This window comes from Colius striatus, chromosome 6 (assembly GCF_028858725.1).
Source record: "Colius striatus isolate bColStr4 chromosome 6, bColStr4.1.hap1, whole genome shotgun sequence".
Classification (NCBI taxonomy): domain Eukaryota; kingdom Metazoa; phylum Chordata; class Aves; order Coliiformes; family Coliidae; genus Colius; species Colius striatus.
Genome location: NC_084764.1, coordinates 7,851,454 through 7,868,502, shown reverse-complemented (window position 1 = coordinate 7,868,502; position 17,049 = coordinate 7,851,454). Strand labels below are relative to the sequence as shown.

General features: G+C 41.6%; 1 protein-coding gene across 1 annotated transcript in view; it reads left to right on the top strand.

The window, feature by feature from the left end:
• The window catches only part of HSD17B12 (hydroxysteroid 17-beta dehydrogenase 12), an 87,653-nt gene that overhangs the window by 29,255 nt on the left and 41,349 nt on the right, over positions 1–17,049 (top strand). The window contains 2 exon segments of the mRNA XM_061997977.1: positions 2,486–2,532; positions 7,017–7,092. Of these exon segments, the coding sequence (XP_061853961.1) occupies positions 2,486–2,532; positions 7,017–7,092 (123 nt within the window).

The window sequence follows — 17,049 nt, the reverse complement described above, 5'->3', positions numbered from 1 at the left end:
GTTTTAATTTGAAATAAGGCCTAAAAAGGGAGGAACTGTCCATGTAGTTCAGTTAGAAATCCCAGATCTTCAGCTTCTTCAAGTCTCACACTGCAACTGTTTCTATTACAATTTACCTGAGCAATAGACTCAATGAATGAGGTAAATATCCTTGACTGAATTTGTACTTGGACTTTACTAATCCTTTAAAGATGCATTTTGAAGTTCCTGCCTTACAGAGCATGCATTTGCAACTGTAGTTGCTACAACTCACAGTGTCAAAAAAACAGCACTTTAAAATGCAGAGCTTGTTATCTGGGAATAAACCCATTAAGTCCATGAATTTTAAGCTGCAAGGAGGAGAAATGATCTATAAGTGTTATAGGGAATGGCTGTTCTTTGAGTACCTCACTAACTATCAGGAATCACTGAAATTGAATGTTTTCCAGATTGGGTCAACTTGAGAACAAGTTGTAAGCCTGATGGGGAGTGATGCTGGTGCAGGTTTTCACAGTGTTCTTGTTTCATTGTTCTGCTGAAGCAGTGATGAATTTTGTGATAATGCATAAGAACCTCAAGATCAGCAAGGCTGAAATGGAAGCTCTTCAGTCCTTAAGCTAAAGGGATGGCAGGGCCATCCTTCAGGTCTGGAATGCTGTCTGGCTGCATGAGGAACAGTATTGGTGCAAGCTGGGTTGCAGGCAAGTGGACTCCTGGGAATGCATTCTTGGTTTCTTCCCCAAGGTCTTTTTTTTTTTTAGCACTGGGACCCTCACTCAACCATTCCATATATGGATTTGTTTCTGTAACAAAACTGTTCTTCCCTATTTGTGACTGGATAGGAAGTGGCAAAACAATGTGACACAGACACTTGGTAACATTCAGTAACATTCTCTGGGACTGACAGTGCAGCAGCTAGAACTCTTTACTAGCTGGAGCATCCTGCGTGTGCGCTATGTGTTCATATGCCAGCAGCACAGTCCTGCATATCCTTATCGCTATGGATAAGAAGCTATGATGTCCTGCAAAATAAACCTTGAAACCAGGGAAGAGATAATTGTATGTACCTTCACCTATGGTCATCTGTAAATGTAGCTTGAGTCAGATGTTTCATTCTTAGCCTGCTACTGCACTGTTGGCTGGCCATTCAAGCTAAGTAGGACCTTCACTGGTGGCTTCATCCCTTGCTGTTACATCTCCTTATTTATAGCTAGCAGGCAAGGAAACTGAAATGGCTAGTGTTTCCTAGCTTGTTATTACTCAAACAGAAATATTCTGGCTGCTGTTTGCATGCCGACTGTTATGAGTGATCTGCAAGCAGTGAGTAATCAAATCATCTGCAAACATATCTCTCTGGTGCCTTGAAGGGGAGTTATTGCTGTGTCCCAGTGCTGGATGACACCTCCGTCTGCTGTCAGAGATTGACCTGAGAGTTCAACCAACACTCTCGGTTCAGGTTTCTGAAACATTAAAGGAGCCTATTGTTTTGGGCATACCTTCATTCAGGGCTAAGCAGTGGAAGCACAAGCCGAGCTGTTCTGATATGACATGAGGACAAAGAGAAAAATCCAGTATATTCTGTAGCTCCTTGGAGACAGGTGGATGAGTGGAGGTGTTGAGGTGCTGGTGTTGGGCTTGATGGGAAGGAAGAGCTGAGAAGAAAAGGAAGTGGTCTTGAATGTGCTTGATTAAAAAGTAGTTGGGAAATGAGATTCTGAATGGAGGAATTGGTATTTAGTGAGCAAGCTGAGATGATCAGCTACTGGTATGGTGAGAGCCCTGAAATAATCTGTCAAACTAATGGCATGTTGAGTCACTCTGAGCTTGTGGAAAGGAATCCTAGAAAGACTTGAGGCTTTACACAGATCCCAGTCCACCCATGGATGAAAACATTTAAACTCTAGAAGCCCTGCTTGCAGCTGATGGCTGCATCAGTCACTCAGATTTGCTTGTTTCTGTAACAAAACTGTTACACTTCCCTGTTCCCTATACATCTGGACAGCCACAACAGCACAAGGATCTGAAATCTACCAGGGAGTCACTGAAAGACCTGTTGCGTGTGTGTTAAAATGTTTGTCTTATTGGATACTTATAGATTTTGAGGTTTTTTTGTTTTACCATATACTTAAAACTAAGTTGAGAGCTGGTTTAACAGTCACAGCTGAGGCTTTTGGTTTGGGGTTTGTTTGGTTTTTTTTTAGTTATATGTCTTGAAAATCTCTCTTGGTCCACAAAGCTTCTGAAGAAGTGAAGTGGACCAGAGGACTGGCAAGAGAAAGGGATGTGCTGAACCTGATTCTTGAAACAAATGTTAAGATGGCCACTCTTTCTCTTCCTTTCTTATGTATTCTCTAGGAGATTTAATAAAAGTTGTATGTCTATTCCAGAGACTTTGGTGCATCTCTTGACTGGAACTGATACTTTAATAGCCTACTAATAAACACTCACTGCAGTTATTTCTTTGAAGCAACTAATAGATACCTGTCTTTTTTCTTTTTTTTTCCAGTGGTCACAGGAGCTACTGATGGGATTGGAAAAGCCTATGCAGAAGAGGTAGGAATTCTAATCACTTGGAAATGTATCTTGGTTGTTGGCAAGATGTCATGCTGGCTTGCCTCTGTCAAGCAGCAGGTCATATCACCTCACCTCATCTTAGCATATCTGTGGAGAAAGAAGTCTCCCACCTTGCCTCCCTCTGGTGACCAGCTAAAAGTTGTATCTCTTTTTGTTATTTTATTTATGAATTCTATTTTCAGCCCTTACCTTGTCCTTTAGTTTTGATTTTTAACTTTTTTTTCAGTTGTTATGATTATTTTAACTTTCTCAGCCCGTGGTATTTTCTTTTGGTATTTCCAGGCACTGACTAAATGACATTTCTAGCTGCCTGCAGTATGTTCCAATTATTCCCTGTAGTTCATGAAGTGTCTGAAGCTGGATTTTATCTCTTTTACTGTACTTTTGCTCTTGATGGATATGTGGACTCCAAATAAGGTACTGGAACGTATTGCTTAAGACAGAAAGTGCCCATTACTATGGGGCAATTTAGCCTATAAGCCCAGAGAACATCATGACAAATAGTGCTGACTTGAACAATTTATAGCAAAAATAACTTTCAACTCCAGTATCAGTATCAAAGTGAGCCTGTTTGTACCCTTTTTTTGTGTTCTCTGAAGCACCAGCATGAATCTGTGGGAGGTGATCAGCAGTGAGAGGTTCCCTTTTTCTTGAATTTTTTGTTCTGCAGAGCCCATAAGGAGAATAACATTTATCTTCATGGATACTCCTCATCCTTCATCCCTGTGTACACTGCCCTCTGTGCTCCTGGCCTCCAAATTCCTTTCTACTTTACAGAAAGTAGCACCTTGTCCTTCTGGGTCAAGAAGGGAGAGTTGGTTTCAGAAAGATTTAAGTCTGGTGCCAGCAGCACCTGAATCTGGCATAGAGGTGACAGCTCAAATATGCCAAATATCTCAGTTACATCACACTGAAGCAACTGAGGCAACAGTTAAATTTAACTGCCTAGAGCACGTGGAAGGAGATCCCTGTGCCTGGGGAACAGCACTGTCAGGAGGGAGTGCTCTGGTGTGGGAGACACTCCCTGAATGTCACAGGAGATTAGTTTCAGGATCTGTATGTTCTATTATCAGGTGAATGAAAGTACAGCTTGTTGATGTTCTGCTGGTGTCTCTAAGAACCAGACTGCCTTCAAACACGGATGTGTGCTCCTGGCAGACCCCTCTTTTTAAACCCCTATTAGGAGTGCTGATCACAAGTCTGAGTTGCTGCTGAGAAACAGTGACTGCTTCAGCTCCTTTGCTATAGTTGCTGTAGGCACATAGTGCCCCAAAGGGTACAAGTATTATTCTTGAGCTATAGAAAACCCCCACTTTTTTCAGGAGTTGTATTTATTATTGTTACTTATTTACAATAAAACACAAATCCACCCTGTGACAGTTTAGATGGATGAAAGATACTTGAAGAAGTGTGAATGCAGGGTGAAAAGTGGAACACCTGAAAAAACTTTTCAATCTTTGGATTAACTCTAGAGATGTCTTCACAAGACTTCTAGCAGAGGCTTGACTTTCCATTAGAAATTCCCTTCATCTTACTCTAAATGCCACTGGCACACAGCTGCTTGGGCACTGATAACTGTGATTATAATCATGCAGATTACTTCCTTCTCCTCGGAGAGTCACCTCTTCAAAAACTGGACTTTGATCACCACTAAGTGCTGGAAGAATGTTATGAGTTTGTGGATTCTCTGGTTAATACTCTGCACTATTTATTATTTTCCTTCTTTTCCAAGCAAAAAGCTGCTTTTACACTTTTCACTCTTCCAGTATTAAAATCTTTATTCTTTACTCAGCACCAATATCCTTTTCATCACTTTACCAACCCTCCACAAAGGTACTACCACAGTAAATCCAGCTTTTCTTCTCTGTCTGGATAATGGTCACCCAGTCTCTGATTCCAAAGCAGCACTCTCTGTCTGTCTCTCCTCTCTTTCTGTCTGTCTCTCCTCTCTTTCTGTCTGTCTCTCCTCTCTTTCTGTCTGTCTCTCCTCTCTTTCTGTCTGTCTCTCCTCTCTTTCTCTCCTCTTTTCATATGGTCAGGAGTCACTATTTGTTTCTGCTGTTTGCTTTTGCAAATCATGAGTTATATTTATTTAGATGTATTTGTATGGTAGTGATACATGAGAGGTGGTTATCTCATGGTGTGCTGTGCTGTACTCTGCTATGCACATCTGCTCAGTATTGCTTTGTTAGATCCTCTTCCTATACCTACTCTAACAAGAGCTTTAACTCTGCTTTGGTGGGCAGTTACTGACCTTCCTTTCCATCCTGGAGAGAAAGGACTTGAACCACAGTTGTGTTTTGCTACCAAAGTGGAAAATGTGGTAGTTGCTAACATGACATTTAAAGAAAACACTCTTACATCCACCAGCTTTGTTAGAATGGTGACTTTTGGGCTACAAGAGCTTTTTCCCAAGGTGAGTTTTTGTGATTAGCTTTTAAGGTCTTCTCGTTCAGCCGTTTCATGACCAAACACTGGCCAAAGATCCAAGTATAATGGCAGAATAGCTACAAAGCAAGTGAATCTTTTCTTGTTTCTTATATAAAAATATAATCAGTTAGTGAGATCTCAGAGGATCATTATTGCCCTTAGGACTGTTGTGGTTCCTTTCAACCTGTGAGACCTCTACTGTTGAAGTAAAAAATCTCAGCAGAAACTGGTTTGATTGCATCAGACTCAAACTGAACTTGCTGCTGAACACTGTATCTTTTCTAAGTTTGATTATGTCTCTTGGTGGTATTTGTTCCAAGTCGCAGGCTCTTTCATTGGCTATTTTATGTGGTCTGTAACTCCTCTTGCAACTAGATTTCCACTTTCAGATGTGCTTCTCAGAGTGAACATAGTAGTGTTTACTTGAGTGTGCACACAGCAGCAGTTTCCCTCAAGCTTGCTCTTGGGGCAGAAGTTTTCTAAGCGTGCTGAGATTCCACTGACTGGGCACATTGGCTTTTGAGATAAGTACAGATGGATATTTTAACATAAAGCTCAGGTACCTACTGAAGCAACCTGAGTCATGACAAAGGTCATGACAGCTGAAAGAATTCAAACTGTGTGTCAACAGTGTGGAGCTTGTAGCCATGAGGTACGTCTTCAGGGCTTTTTTTTCCCTGTGGGGACCACAGCTCTTTCAGACTGAGTTATTGTCAGATTGTCCTCAGAGTCACAGGCTGAGATACTTTTAGGTAAAGGATTTGCCTTCACTGCCTTCATCCTATGGGAAGAGAAAATGCTCTGTTTTTCCCTCTGCTGCCCCTGCCTTCCAAACCTACTCTTGGCTTTATGAAAATTTCGTTCCAGTGAGCCAGGTGCTTATCTGGAGGTGGATGTGTTCATCTCTTTCAGACATTTGTCCTCACAATGCCAGGTCATGTAAGCCTGAACATTGCAGTAGGTCGTTAGCAGCCCTAGCACGAGTGTTTTTGGCTTCATCGCACCTCACTCTATGCTTGTGAGAGATCTAGTATGAGATGTCTTATGCTTAGAGGTCACACATAGGTGTGAAGTACAGAGTTCACTGATGAACTTTGTACTTCTCTCTGAAACCAGCTTTCTTGGCTTCCATACCTCTGCTAGAAAGGTAGATGAGATTAAGTTAGGCTGTTGCTGTACTATGCTGTGGTTTTGGAGTTGGGTTTGTGGGTTTTTTTTCCTTTAAGACTCATTCTCATCTGCTTCCTAAGGCAAGGAAGGAGTTTTATTGGAGAACTTACTTGTTTTTTACAAGCAGATGTTATGTCTGAAGGGCAGTGTCACTGTGAACTGTGAATATATTGTTTTTACTTTTCACTGGAGCAGGGACTTACAGTAGTCACAAATATTGTTTTCATTATAGAGTAGTTCACATATGTAGCTGTCTTTCTGCAGATGCTTTGAAATGTTATCTACCAACTCAATTTAAAACTTGCAATGGTACACCTGATTTGGTAACCAGGATGTGCTCTGGCCACAGCTTAAGTTACATGGCTAGCTTCCCTAAAACAACTGCAGGAGTAAATTAGCCTTATACTATGATTAATACAAAGTAAGAGTGAAGCCTGACCAGAGGAATGAAGAATTGGGTGCTGGGGTAACTTTGCAACCTGGGTGTTCAAATGACCTTGGATATCTTAACTTGGCATCTTAAATATGATTATGGGTAATAACTTCTTTATTCTGACTTGCAGAGGTGTTGTAAAAGTTATGTAAAATCTGCTGTTGGTTCTCCTTTCTATAAACGAGCCTATAGACCTGTATTGAATGACTGAGAAGATGAATTTGGCTTGAAGCAACTCAAGCAAGAGCTAGCGTGGAAGTATTTGTCCTGGATTTCCCCTTCATATCCCAATTTAAAGTTGTATTTATTTCAAACTTGCTGGTCATATATTGTTGTGACATTTGACAAATTATGCAATTCCTTTAATTAGGATGCTGATTTGGAAGTGATTTATGATTGTTCTGATGTCTCCTGTTTTGTTTTCTTGCAGCTAGCAAGACGTGGAATGAAGGTGGTTCTAATCAGTAGGTCAAAAGAAAAACTGGACCAGGTTGCTAGTGAAATAAGTGAGTTGAAAACTTCTCTAAACTTAACAGGCATGCTTTTAAATAGATGCAATTGCACACGAGTTTCATACATGCTAATATATACAGCTCTAACTTTGAAGAAGGCTTGCTTCTGTGCACAGTGCAAATGTTACAGATTTACGTGGTAAAGACCTTGCAGATTAATTTTACAGGTGTTCATATTTAACTTCTGAGAACAATAGGGCTTAATTCTGAAATAAGTACTTCTAAAACTGTTAGCTTTCCATAAAAAGAGCTTACTAAGTCAGACCAAAATACCAGCTATCCCCACAGTAGCTGTCTACAATCACAGAAAGGTGATAAAACCTGGAGCCATCGCTCAATGTGAATATTCCCTCGGCTTTGAAGCATGTTTGATTTCATGGGCTTCAGTCATAATGGTGGTTTCATTGTAACTCTGTTGTTGAAGACATGTTCCTGATGTTACTCTTACTCTGAAGTATACAAATTTATTGTGGTTAACTTCCCTTTCTTCCCCCTTTTTTTTCCTCTTTGGATAAATTGGTCAAAGATAAAATCAAAAAGCTGTAAGTTCTCTTGGGGTGATGAGTGTGCCTAGTCATTGCAGTAAAAGGAATGAGTTAACGTGTGCAGGAACCTGTCTTAGGGATTGTTTCTTCAGTAAGTGTGTAGTAAATAGCTGTAATACAAAAATAAGGGAGCAACTTAAGTATTCCAGTCACAGCTGTAAAGTGGATATTTGTATGGGATCAGTTAAGGGAAAGCTCTCTGAAGCCTCATGCTGACAAATGATTTTCCAATTGGAGCAAAGTGTAACTGTAACACACGAAAATTCCTCTTGTAATCTATGTCTCTTTGATTAAGGCAGATTTCATGCAAGGTTATTAGTTTATGCAGAATAGTCAAGATAAAATGAGAAATGTTGCCTTGTGCATAGACATATTTGATAAACAGGAGTGGGAGTTGTGTACTATAAAGCAGGTTTCCTAGCATAATTATGCTGGGTAACGAAACCTTGAAGGTTATGCTTCTATATTGCCCTCCCTTGTTTTGCTTAGACTTTCCTACAGTGATTTCTGCACATAATACAGGTAACCGCTCTCTTTCGTGTTAGGTTAGTGGTTGGACTTGATGACCTTAATGGTCTGTTCCAACCAAAATGATTCTATGATTCTGTTACTTTGATTTGATTTTGTTGAAAGTTTTAATGAATATGTTAGTGGCACTGCTCTACTGTAAAGCATCACCTTTAAGTGGAGCCACCCCCAACTGTCCTGTGCCGGGTTGGAAGGGTTGCTTAGTGACCGTAAGGATGACTGAAAGACTCCAGGACTTCAGCTCGCTTAGTGGTGTTTTGCTAGTTTACTGAAAGACAGAGGGCATAAAATTCTATTGATAGGAATGCCATTGTCTCTGATTCTTAGTGCCCAATGTAAAATGGCATATGCAACTTTTTTTCTGGGCAGAAAAGTCTTTCCTTTCTATGTGTGTATTTAGGTGGTAGAGAGCATTCCCTCTTAGAGTGGAGGTGATGTCAAGTTCCAGCTTCTGGGTTAGAACTAATCAGCTTTGTTCATTAGTATCTTGCATTTAAGGATTTCACTGCAGTGTCTGGACAAAGCTGTGATTGATACAGGTGCAGTGGAAATGCAGCAACGTAGATGTCACCAGTTGGGTAACCTGTGTGTGTACTGAACCTTACTGCAAGGTGTAATGAAGTCCCAATAAGGTAGTCTTTTTGGTGGCTCACTGCAATAGCTGAGTGGTAGTTTGCTGTATATGTGGGTGTATGCAATTGTGTTTCTTACAAGGCTGTTTAAATTGTCTTGATAAGTGAAAGTGCTAGAAGTGCCTACAAATATCTTGATCTGGAGTCAAACACCTAAGCGTGAAGCGACAAGCTTCCTGGAAGTGGTCATAACCCTTTCTGTAACAGTCTGGAAATCTCTTCCTCCTCGGGGATTAAACATGATGCTGACAAGACAGATACATCTACTGCTTTGAGCTTTTGGCACTTCCATGATAGCTGCTGGGGGAGTTTTTCAGATTAAAAAAATAGGTAGGTGTACCAGTGTAGAGCAGCCTGTTACGGTTAGACTTCACCCAAACATTTTTCTGCTTTCTTTCCTAAACTATTCTGAAATGAGATGACTCATACTGGGTTTTCAGAATATTTCTTTTGACAACACTGAGCTACTGAAATGTATCACCTGTTCACTGTGGTGCATGCTGAAGGATTAGGACAGTCTGCATAATCAAGCAAGCCTGAGCTGCACTTTCAGATCCTGCTAGGTTTTAGCTGGACACAGTTTTCCTTGTGTTTACAATTTTCCTTGTGTTCAGGTCATGTGCTCTCTGCAGTCTGTTCAGATGTCATATGTGAGGTGAGTGACATTTTTAGAGCTAAGGCTGTAAGTACTTGGGTGTTTCCCTTGCAGGCTCCTAAGGTAGCTTTAAACATTTCTTTTTGGTGGTGGTCCAGTAATTGTTTTTCTAATTGATGTGAGCTTGCTCCTCGGTGAGCTTGTTCCTCTTGGGCAATGACCCTTTAATCTCTTTAAAGAAGAAAGACTATTTAACTACTTGCAGTTCTTTGAATTGTGTGAGCCCTGCATGTTTTCTGTTCTTTCCTCTTTTTCACTGATGAGAGTCCTGATCATCCTAGTGAAAGGAGAGATGCTGTTCTGCCAGGAAGAACAGGAGGGCTTTTGAGGATCAGATATGTTTGTTCTATTTCAGAAAATCCTTGCACTCTTAGGATATACTTACATTAGGAGTTATATCTATATAAAAAAAGCAAGTTGCATAACCACCATCAGAAGGGAAGTGCTGAGAGGTCTTTCTGAATGCCAAATGCCAGCTGACCTGATATTTTTTTGTGTGGATGCACATAAGCTGGCTCTCCTGATGTTACAGGAAGGCCAGATGTTCTCAACTTGCAGCCCGGTTTGACCAATGAAAATTAGTGGAATAATTACAAGTAGTGAAAGACTTCCCAATGTGTCTTGAAGTATGTTGTAAAGCTGATTTTCTTGTTTGGGTTTTTTTTTTTCAGACTGCTTAGGGGTTGTAGGATTTGCCACAAAAGGGAAATTGTGTTTTTTGTTTCCTAACAAACAGAGCATAGGCCACAGGCTGAAGAAAACAATTTGAATTTTCTCTTCAGTGGTCGTGGACCACTTTTGCATGGGATTGTGGAAACATATTTCATATTTTAATGCACAAGCACAGACTACTAGAGTCACTGTACAAAATGTTTGGGCTACTTTAGCTCATGCTACATCACTGTTCCAGCACCTCTTTAAAGTGTCTGTTGTATGACATTGTTAAAAACTTTCAAAGGTTTAAGGAAGATCAGAAAGACAACATTTCTGTGAATGCAGACAGTTATTGGAAAGCCACATGATGAGACTGTTCCCTGATATGCTGTGTTTAATAATGACTGTGGTCCAAGGCATCTCAGGTGCCTAGTGCCAGCAGTTGGATCAAGAGTTGTGGATTTGCAAGCAGAGAAGCTTCAGTTACTGTTCTGAGCAGACATGAGAAGAACTTTACTATAGAAACTCATTACCTAGGGGCTGCAGTATGAAGAGTGCAGTGAGAACCAATCAAATAGGGAAAACACTTTAAAGAGAGCTTGCCAGTAGGCAAATTGTCAAAAGAAGAGTTTGATATTGGGAATTAATGTGTGTTATTATATGGTGGCTTCACAGGACAGGTGATGGAGTTGTGCATGAGCTGTAGAAGCCAAGAAAAAACAGTTGTAGCCAAGTAGTGTTTCTACTTGCAAATGTAAACATCTGTTTACTTCACAGAATCACAGAATCTTAAGGGTTGGAAGGGACCTCGAAATATCATCCAGTGCAACCCCCCTGCCAGAGCAGGTCACGCAGGAACTTGTCCAGATGGATTTTGAATGTCTCCGGAGAAGGAGACTCAACAACCCATCTGGGCAGCCTGTTCCAGTGCTCCCTCACCTGAACAGGGAAGAAGTTTGTCTTTATGTTTTCTTGGAACCTCTTATGTGCCAGCTTGTACCCATTGTCCCTTGTCCTGTCATTGGACATCATTAAGAAGAGCCTGGCTCCTGACGCCTACCGTTGATATATTTGTAAACATTAATGAGGTCAGTCTCCTCCAAGCTAAAGAGCTCCAGCCTTTTGTCATAAGGGAAGATGCTGTACTCCCTTGATCATCTTTGTGGCCCTGTGCTGAACTCTCTCCAGCAGCTCCCTGTCCCTCTTGAACTGATGTGCCCAGAACTGGACACAATATTCCAGATGTGGTCTCAAGGGCAGAGTAGAGGGGGAGGAGAACCTCTCTCAACCTACTGCCTGCAGCCCTTCTAATACACCCCAGGATGCCATTGGCCTTCTTGGCCGTGAGGGCACTTTGCTGGCTCATGTTCATCCTGCTGTCCATCAAGACTCCCAGGTCCTTTTCCCCTATACTACTCTCTAAGAGTTCATTCCCCAACCTGTACTGGTACAAGGGGTTATTCTTTCCTAGGTGCAAGACTCTACACTTGCCCTTGTTGAATTTCATTAGATTTCTCCCTGCCCAACTCTCCAGCCCATCCAGCTCTTGTTTTACAGCAGCACAGCCTTCTGGTGTGTCAGCCACTTCCCCCCAGTTTAGTATCCTCAGCAAACTTGCTGACGGTGCCCTCTGTTCCCTCATCAAGGTCATTAATGAATATGTTGAGCAGTACTGATCCCAGCACCTGCTCCTGAGGGACTCCACTAGATACAGGCTTCCAACTAGACCCTACCCCATTGATCACAACTCTCTGCCTTCTTTCCTTCAGCCAGTTAACAGTCCACCTCACTACCTGATCATCCAGCCCACACTTTCTCAATTTTGCTGCAAGGGTGCTGTGGGAGGTGGTGTCAAATGCTTTAACTGTAGGTTAAGTGCATATAAATGCAACATGGGAGATTTTGGGTTTATCATCAGTTACTGTATAGCTAAAAACTTTTTTTAAAGTAAATTCTTACTTGCTGCTTTCAGGTTGGTGGCTGTTAGTACTACGTGCATCCAGGTGATGTTATCTCTGGAGATGTTGTTTGGACTGAGAAAACTCTTTTTATTTTTCCCAACCTCTTCTCACAAATGATCATTTAACTGGAACAGATTCTCTTTTAAGCCTTCAGTGTTGTTTAAAAACTAGCATCCAATACTTTAATTTGCTTTTACTACATGTCTCCTTTTAAGAAAATGCAACTTTTTGTGATTAAAAGCTCTGTAGCTTGACTATACCTCCACTAACCTTGCTGAGCCCAGGGTGTAGTGTTCCTGCAGTTGCTTGGTCATAGTGGTTTCATCTTGAGCTGCCCTCTAACGTTAAGATTTTGGATATATTGCGAACTGATAGCTGTTATGTTTAAGCTTGGGACCCTTTGAGTTCTCTCTACTCTGGCATGATTTGTGTGTACAAAGAAGGAATGGGACATGTTGCCAAAACCAGAAATGTTCCCTCTCCATTTCCTAGACAGGTGGGTTTTGCAGCTTTTTTTTCCCCTGCTTTCTTGATAGCTAGATAGCAGGGAGCCTTCTGAAGCAGACCTGATGCTGCCCACTGTGCTCCTGCCTCAGCTGTTACCATGACCTACTGCTCCAAATGGCCAGTGCCCTCCATGGCAGGTCTCAGCCTCACCTACCTTGGAGCACTTTCTCATCACTTGCATTTCCTTCTGACTGCACTCAGCTAAATCCTCCTTGTGTCTTGGAGTGGGCAGGTAGTACAGGAGATTGGAATGCAGACACACTTGGCAAGGAGGGCGACATCATCATCTTCCTTTTCTTGCACAGAAATGACAAGGTTCACTTTCCTGAGCTTAACTTGAAGACTAACTGAATCCGGCAGTTATTTTGACCTTTTGTGATCTGTTTCAAGGTAAATTAATGTGCTTGCAGCCTTCCATCATCTGAGCCAGGTTCAGTTTGACATACTTGAAATCCCCCTTTATTTCTTCAACTTGACAAAATGGTTTCAAATATTTTGCACTTGTTTTGATGCACTGAAGTCACCTTTCATATAAAGTTGTAACATTAAGGATCTTTTGATTCAAAAGAAACTCTCAGTTTTTATCTCTGAAGACAGTTTCCCTTGGATGATGTGAAGAGAGCTCCCGTGGCTTTTGCCTTGAATAGTGTCAGCCACTTACTAAAGGGGCAGTTGTCAGACACTGTGGATTGCTTATGGAGGATTCAAGCTGAATTAGTTTTTATTAATTTGACAACAAACTAAATAGATGAATACCAAATACAACCGAGAGAGCATAGAAAAGACACAGAGCAATTGGGAAAGGAGCTTATTTTTAAATATGTGGGTTGCTTGGGGGTTTTTTGTTTGTTTTTTTTAAGAAGCATCCTGCTCCTGTCGTTTGGTTTCTTTTTGTTTTTCTCCCTTTAGCCCCTCTTTTATCATCTTGTCTTAGATTTTCTCAGTGAAATTTTCCCTGAACTAATTTGAAGAAACTGAGCAGAATGTTTAGGAAGAAACACTTGCCAGATATCCTGCAAACTACAGGTCAGTCCTAGGGCTGCTTCACCCTTGAGAAAATAGGACAAGCTACAAATAAGATATTGTTCAGGTGACTAGTGACATCCTTGCAAAAGTCCTTGGTTTACCTATCAGCATCTGGAATAACAGACCACATTGTCATAGTTGTTTTTAAGGATGAAAAACAGTTGTAAGAAAGTTTAGCAGTTGGTGTCATGGGTCACAGGTAGCAATAAATGATCTGGCAAGTTCTAGCAGACAGTGCCTTTTCACACCTGGCAAGACTGAGTTAGGCTTTTGCAGAAGGAAGGGTCAGAAGTGTGCTTGCCTGTAAATGTCACTGCCAGGGTGCTTCTATGCAGCAATTGTTGTGTTAATCGTAAACCCACAAAGTCCTGGAAAAGAAATGTGTGAGGCTAATTGAAATGTGAATTAAGTGCTCTGTGTTTCCTTTTCTGGATATAAACTTCAGCAGAAGTAGCCTCTTCCACTCCTCACAGGCTTTGTATATTGTGTCTGTAGGTTCATGACTAGCTCTGGGACCTAATGGTGTCTTGAGTCTTGATGTTTTACATGCTAGGGAATTATATCAATTAGGCAGATAACTTACTACTTTTCAAACCTGGGTTGAAGACCCAGGGATTAGTCATCCCTGCAAACATTCAGGGTCACTGCTGGCTCTGTCTGCCAGTAGTTAGGAGTGGGAATAAGTTGCATTTACTTTAATACACAGAAACTCAATGCCCGTCTCTGCTCACTACCTCTCTGTAACAGAAGCTTTTTGTGAATGTTAAAAACAAGAGCCCTTGTGCTAGTCCCCGGGCTATTAAACACCTTCTGTTAGCACGCAAGCTGCAATGTATGGCTTATCACTTTCAGTGTAAAATAAACTGAATATTACATGAAAAATGAATGTTGGATTGCTTTCACTGAGTGAAAGTCTGTGTTGCAATTCTGGTTTAAGGCAATTGGTGCCAACTCTATTGCCCAGAGACTTCAAATTAGGCCTTTTAAGATGCTCTGCAGGGGGAACAATCTCTCTCCAGCACAAGGAAAAGGCTGGATGATGCACACAGTGCTGTCCTCCTTCTGCAACTTCATTCTTTTTTTTTAGTATCTGTTCTTTTTTTTTCAGCAGGATTGAGTTCCATCACACCAAGCCTTTTTTGTCAGTCAAAGCTGTAAAAATCCCCAGTAGACTTCTCTGTTGAGGAAATGGCGATAATCGCTTTTATGTTTTCTTTAGGAATATGTTGTGGTGAGGAAAGTAATTCATGCTGCTTAGTTAGCCCTTCAGAGGGGAAGGAAACTTAGTTGATTTTTACAACAAATTATTCAGGAAAAAGGATCCATGAATATGGACACCCCCCCTGCCCCTCCCATTTAAGAAATGGTGTCTCTAATGGATACAGGTATGCAAGTGGCAAGTGTAACTTCTGAAGTGAGTGCCACGCTGAGAGTGCTGGGCTGGGTACTATACCACTTTGTGCATTGGATGTGGACTAATTAACAGTGTATTTTCCCTGACAAGTCACACTTCGGAGAACGCTGAAAACTGTGCTTTTAAGTTCTGTCTTGACTGCAGTGAACGCTTTTTCTGTGGATGCCGGCTGGATTCGAAACTATCAGTGACGTAAAAAATAAAGCTGAATTAGCTTAGAAGCCTCTTTCACTGTTGAAATTTGTTTTAGTTCACGTGGAGTGAATGACTTAACTTGAAATTGACTTGAACAGGGGCCAATGTTTTTGTTAATCCCTGCTATAACTTTCAGTCTCTGTAAGTGACTCTGAAATTCTTCTTGCTGAGTAATTTTCCTGGACATTCTGGACTTCACTCTTTTGAACTCTCTTGAAGTGGTGATGTTTTTTAAGTCATTACAGAATCACAGAAGCTTAAGGGTTGGAAAGGACCCCGGATGATCATCCAATCCAACCCCCATGCCAGAGCAGGGCCACCTAGAGTAAGTCACACAGGAACTTGTCCAGGTCAGTTTGAATGTCCCCAGATAAGGAGACTCCACAACCCATCTGGGCAGCCTGTTCCAGTGCTCCCTCACCTGCATTTCTTTGGAACCTCTTATGTTCTAACTTGTACCCCTTGTCCTATAATAATTTCAGGGCTGGAGAATTTAGACCTCTGTTTGCAAAAAGTGATGAAAAATTTGTGTTTCCATGCAAATGCATGTCAAATGTGCACATTGTCACAGTCAGGCAATAATAATGACGTTAATGAAAACTAAATGTTTCAGGAAGCACTGGAAATAGGCCATATGCCCTTCCTAAAAGGAGATAGTAAATTAAAAGTAGTTTTTGTCATGCTGTGGAAGTCAGTGCTACCAATGACTATTAAAAAAAAACCCCAAAACTAAAAGGCACCTTGGAGGGAGTTAAAAATAGCATTGGGGAAAGAGGAAAGGAGTGTGTGTCGGAGATGCTGCCTGTCATACAACCTGAACCTTCCTACCGGCTTGGGATCGTGTCCCAGCAAACTTCAGCAGCTTCAACTGTGGTGGATATTTTCACAGAATCAGAGTGATGGGGGTTGGGAGGGCCCTCTTGAGCTCATCTAGCTCAAGTCCCTGCTAAAGCAGGTTCTCCTTGACCAGGGGTCACAGGAACAAGTCCCGCAGCCTTTCCTCACAGGAGAGATGCTCCAGTCCTCTGATCATCTTGGTAGCCCTGGTGCCTTCCAGCAGTCCCCTGTCCCTCTTGAGCTGGGGAGCCCAGAACTGGACACAGGACTCCAGATGAGGCCTCACCAGGGCAGAGGGGGAGCAGAACCTCCCTCAACCTGCTGCCCATGCTCTTCTTGATACCTCCCAGGGTGCCATTGGCCTTATTGACCAATTTAGAGGTAGAAATGAGGAAAGCCACACAAGGGCGAAGTGATGATGTGCTTGGTATGTGAAACTCCTGAGCTGCGCGAGGCCAGTGGCACACACAGTGTCCATTGGTGAGAGGCTGCACAGTGAGCATTGACGCCTCCTGGAATACCAGCAGTGTTTGGAAACACTGCTGTGAGTCCACACTCAGCCCTCCAACTGTCAGCCTCTGCAGCTGCTTTTTTACAGGCTGGGTTTAGTTAGCTTTGCCATTAGGACAAGATTGATTTAGGAAGGCTTTGCAATACTGAGCATAACATTTGAGTTTATTAATTGATCCTGCATGTTGATAAGAATGACTTGGTAATAAGTGTTTCTTAGATCCCATAATACATTTTGATGTAATGAGAATCAGAGAGGAGCAAATGGAGGCAAGTATGAATCAAGCATATTTCCTTCCTATGTTTTGTAGTAACAGTGCTGCTTAAACCTATAAAAAACTTAAATGTCCCCCGTGGCTCATAGGTTTGTGGACTTTGGCTTAGAGGTCCGTCTTCTGCTGTGTCATCTTTGGAAGCTGAGAAGTGAGGAATCGACTTGTGTGTGTATATTTTGAAACTTAAAGCTGTTTAACAGAATTGTAACACT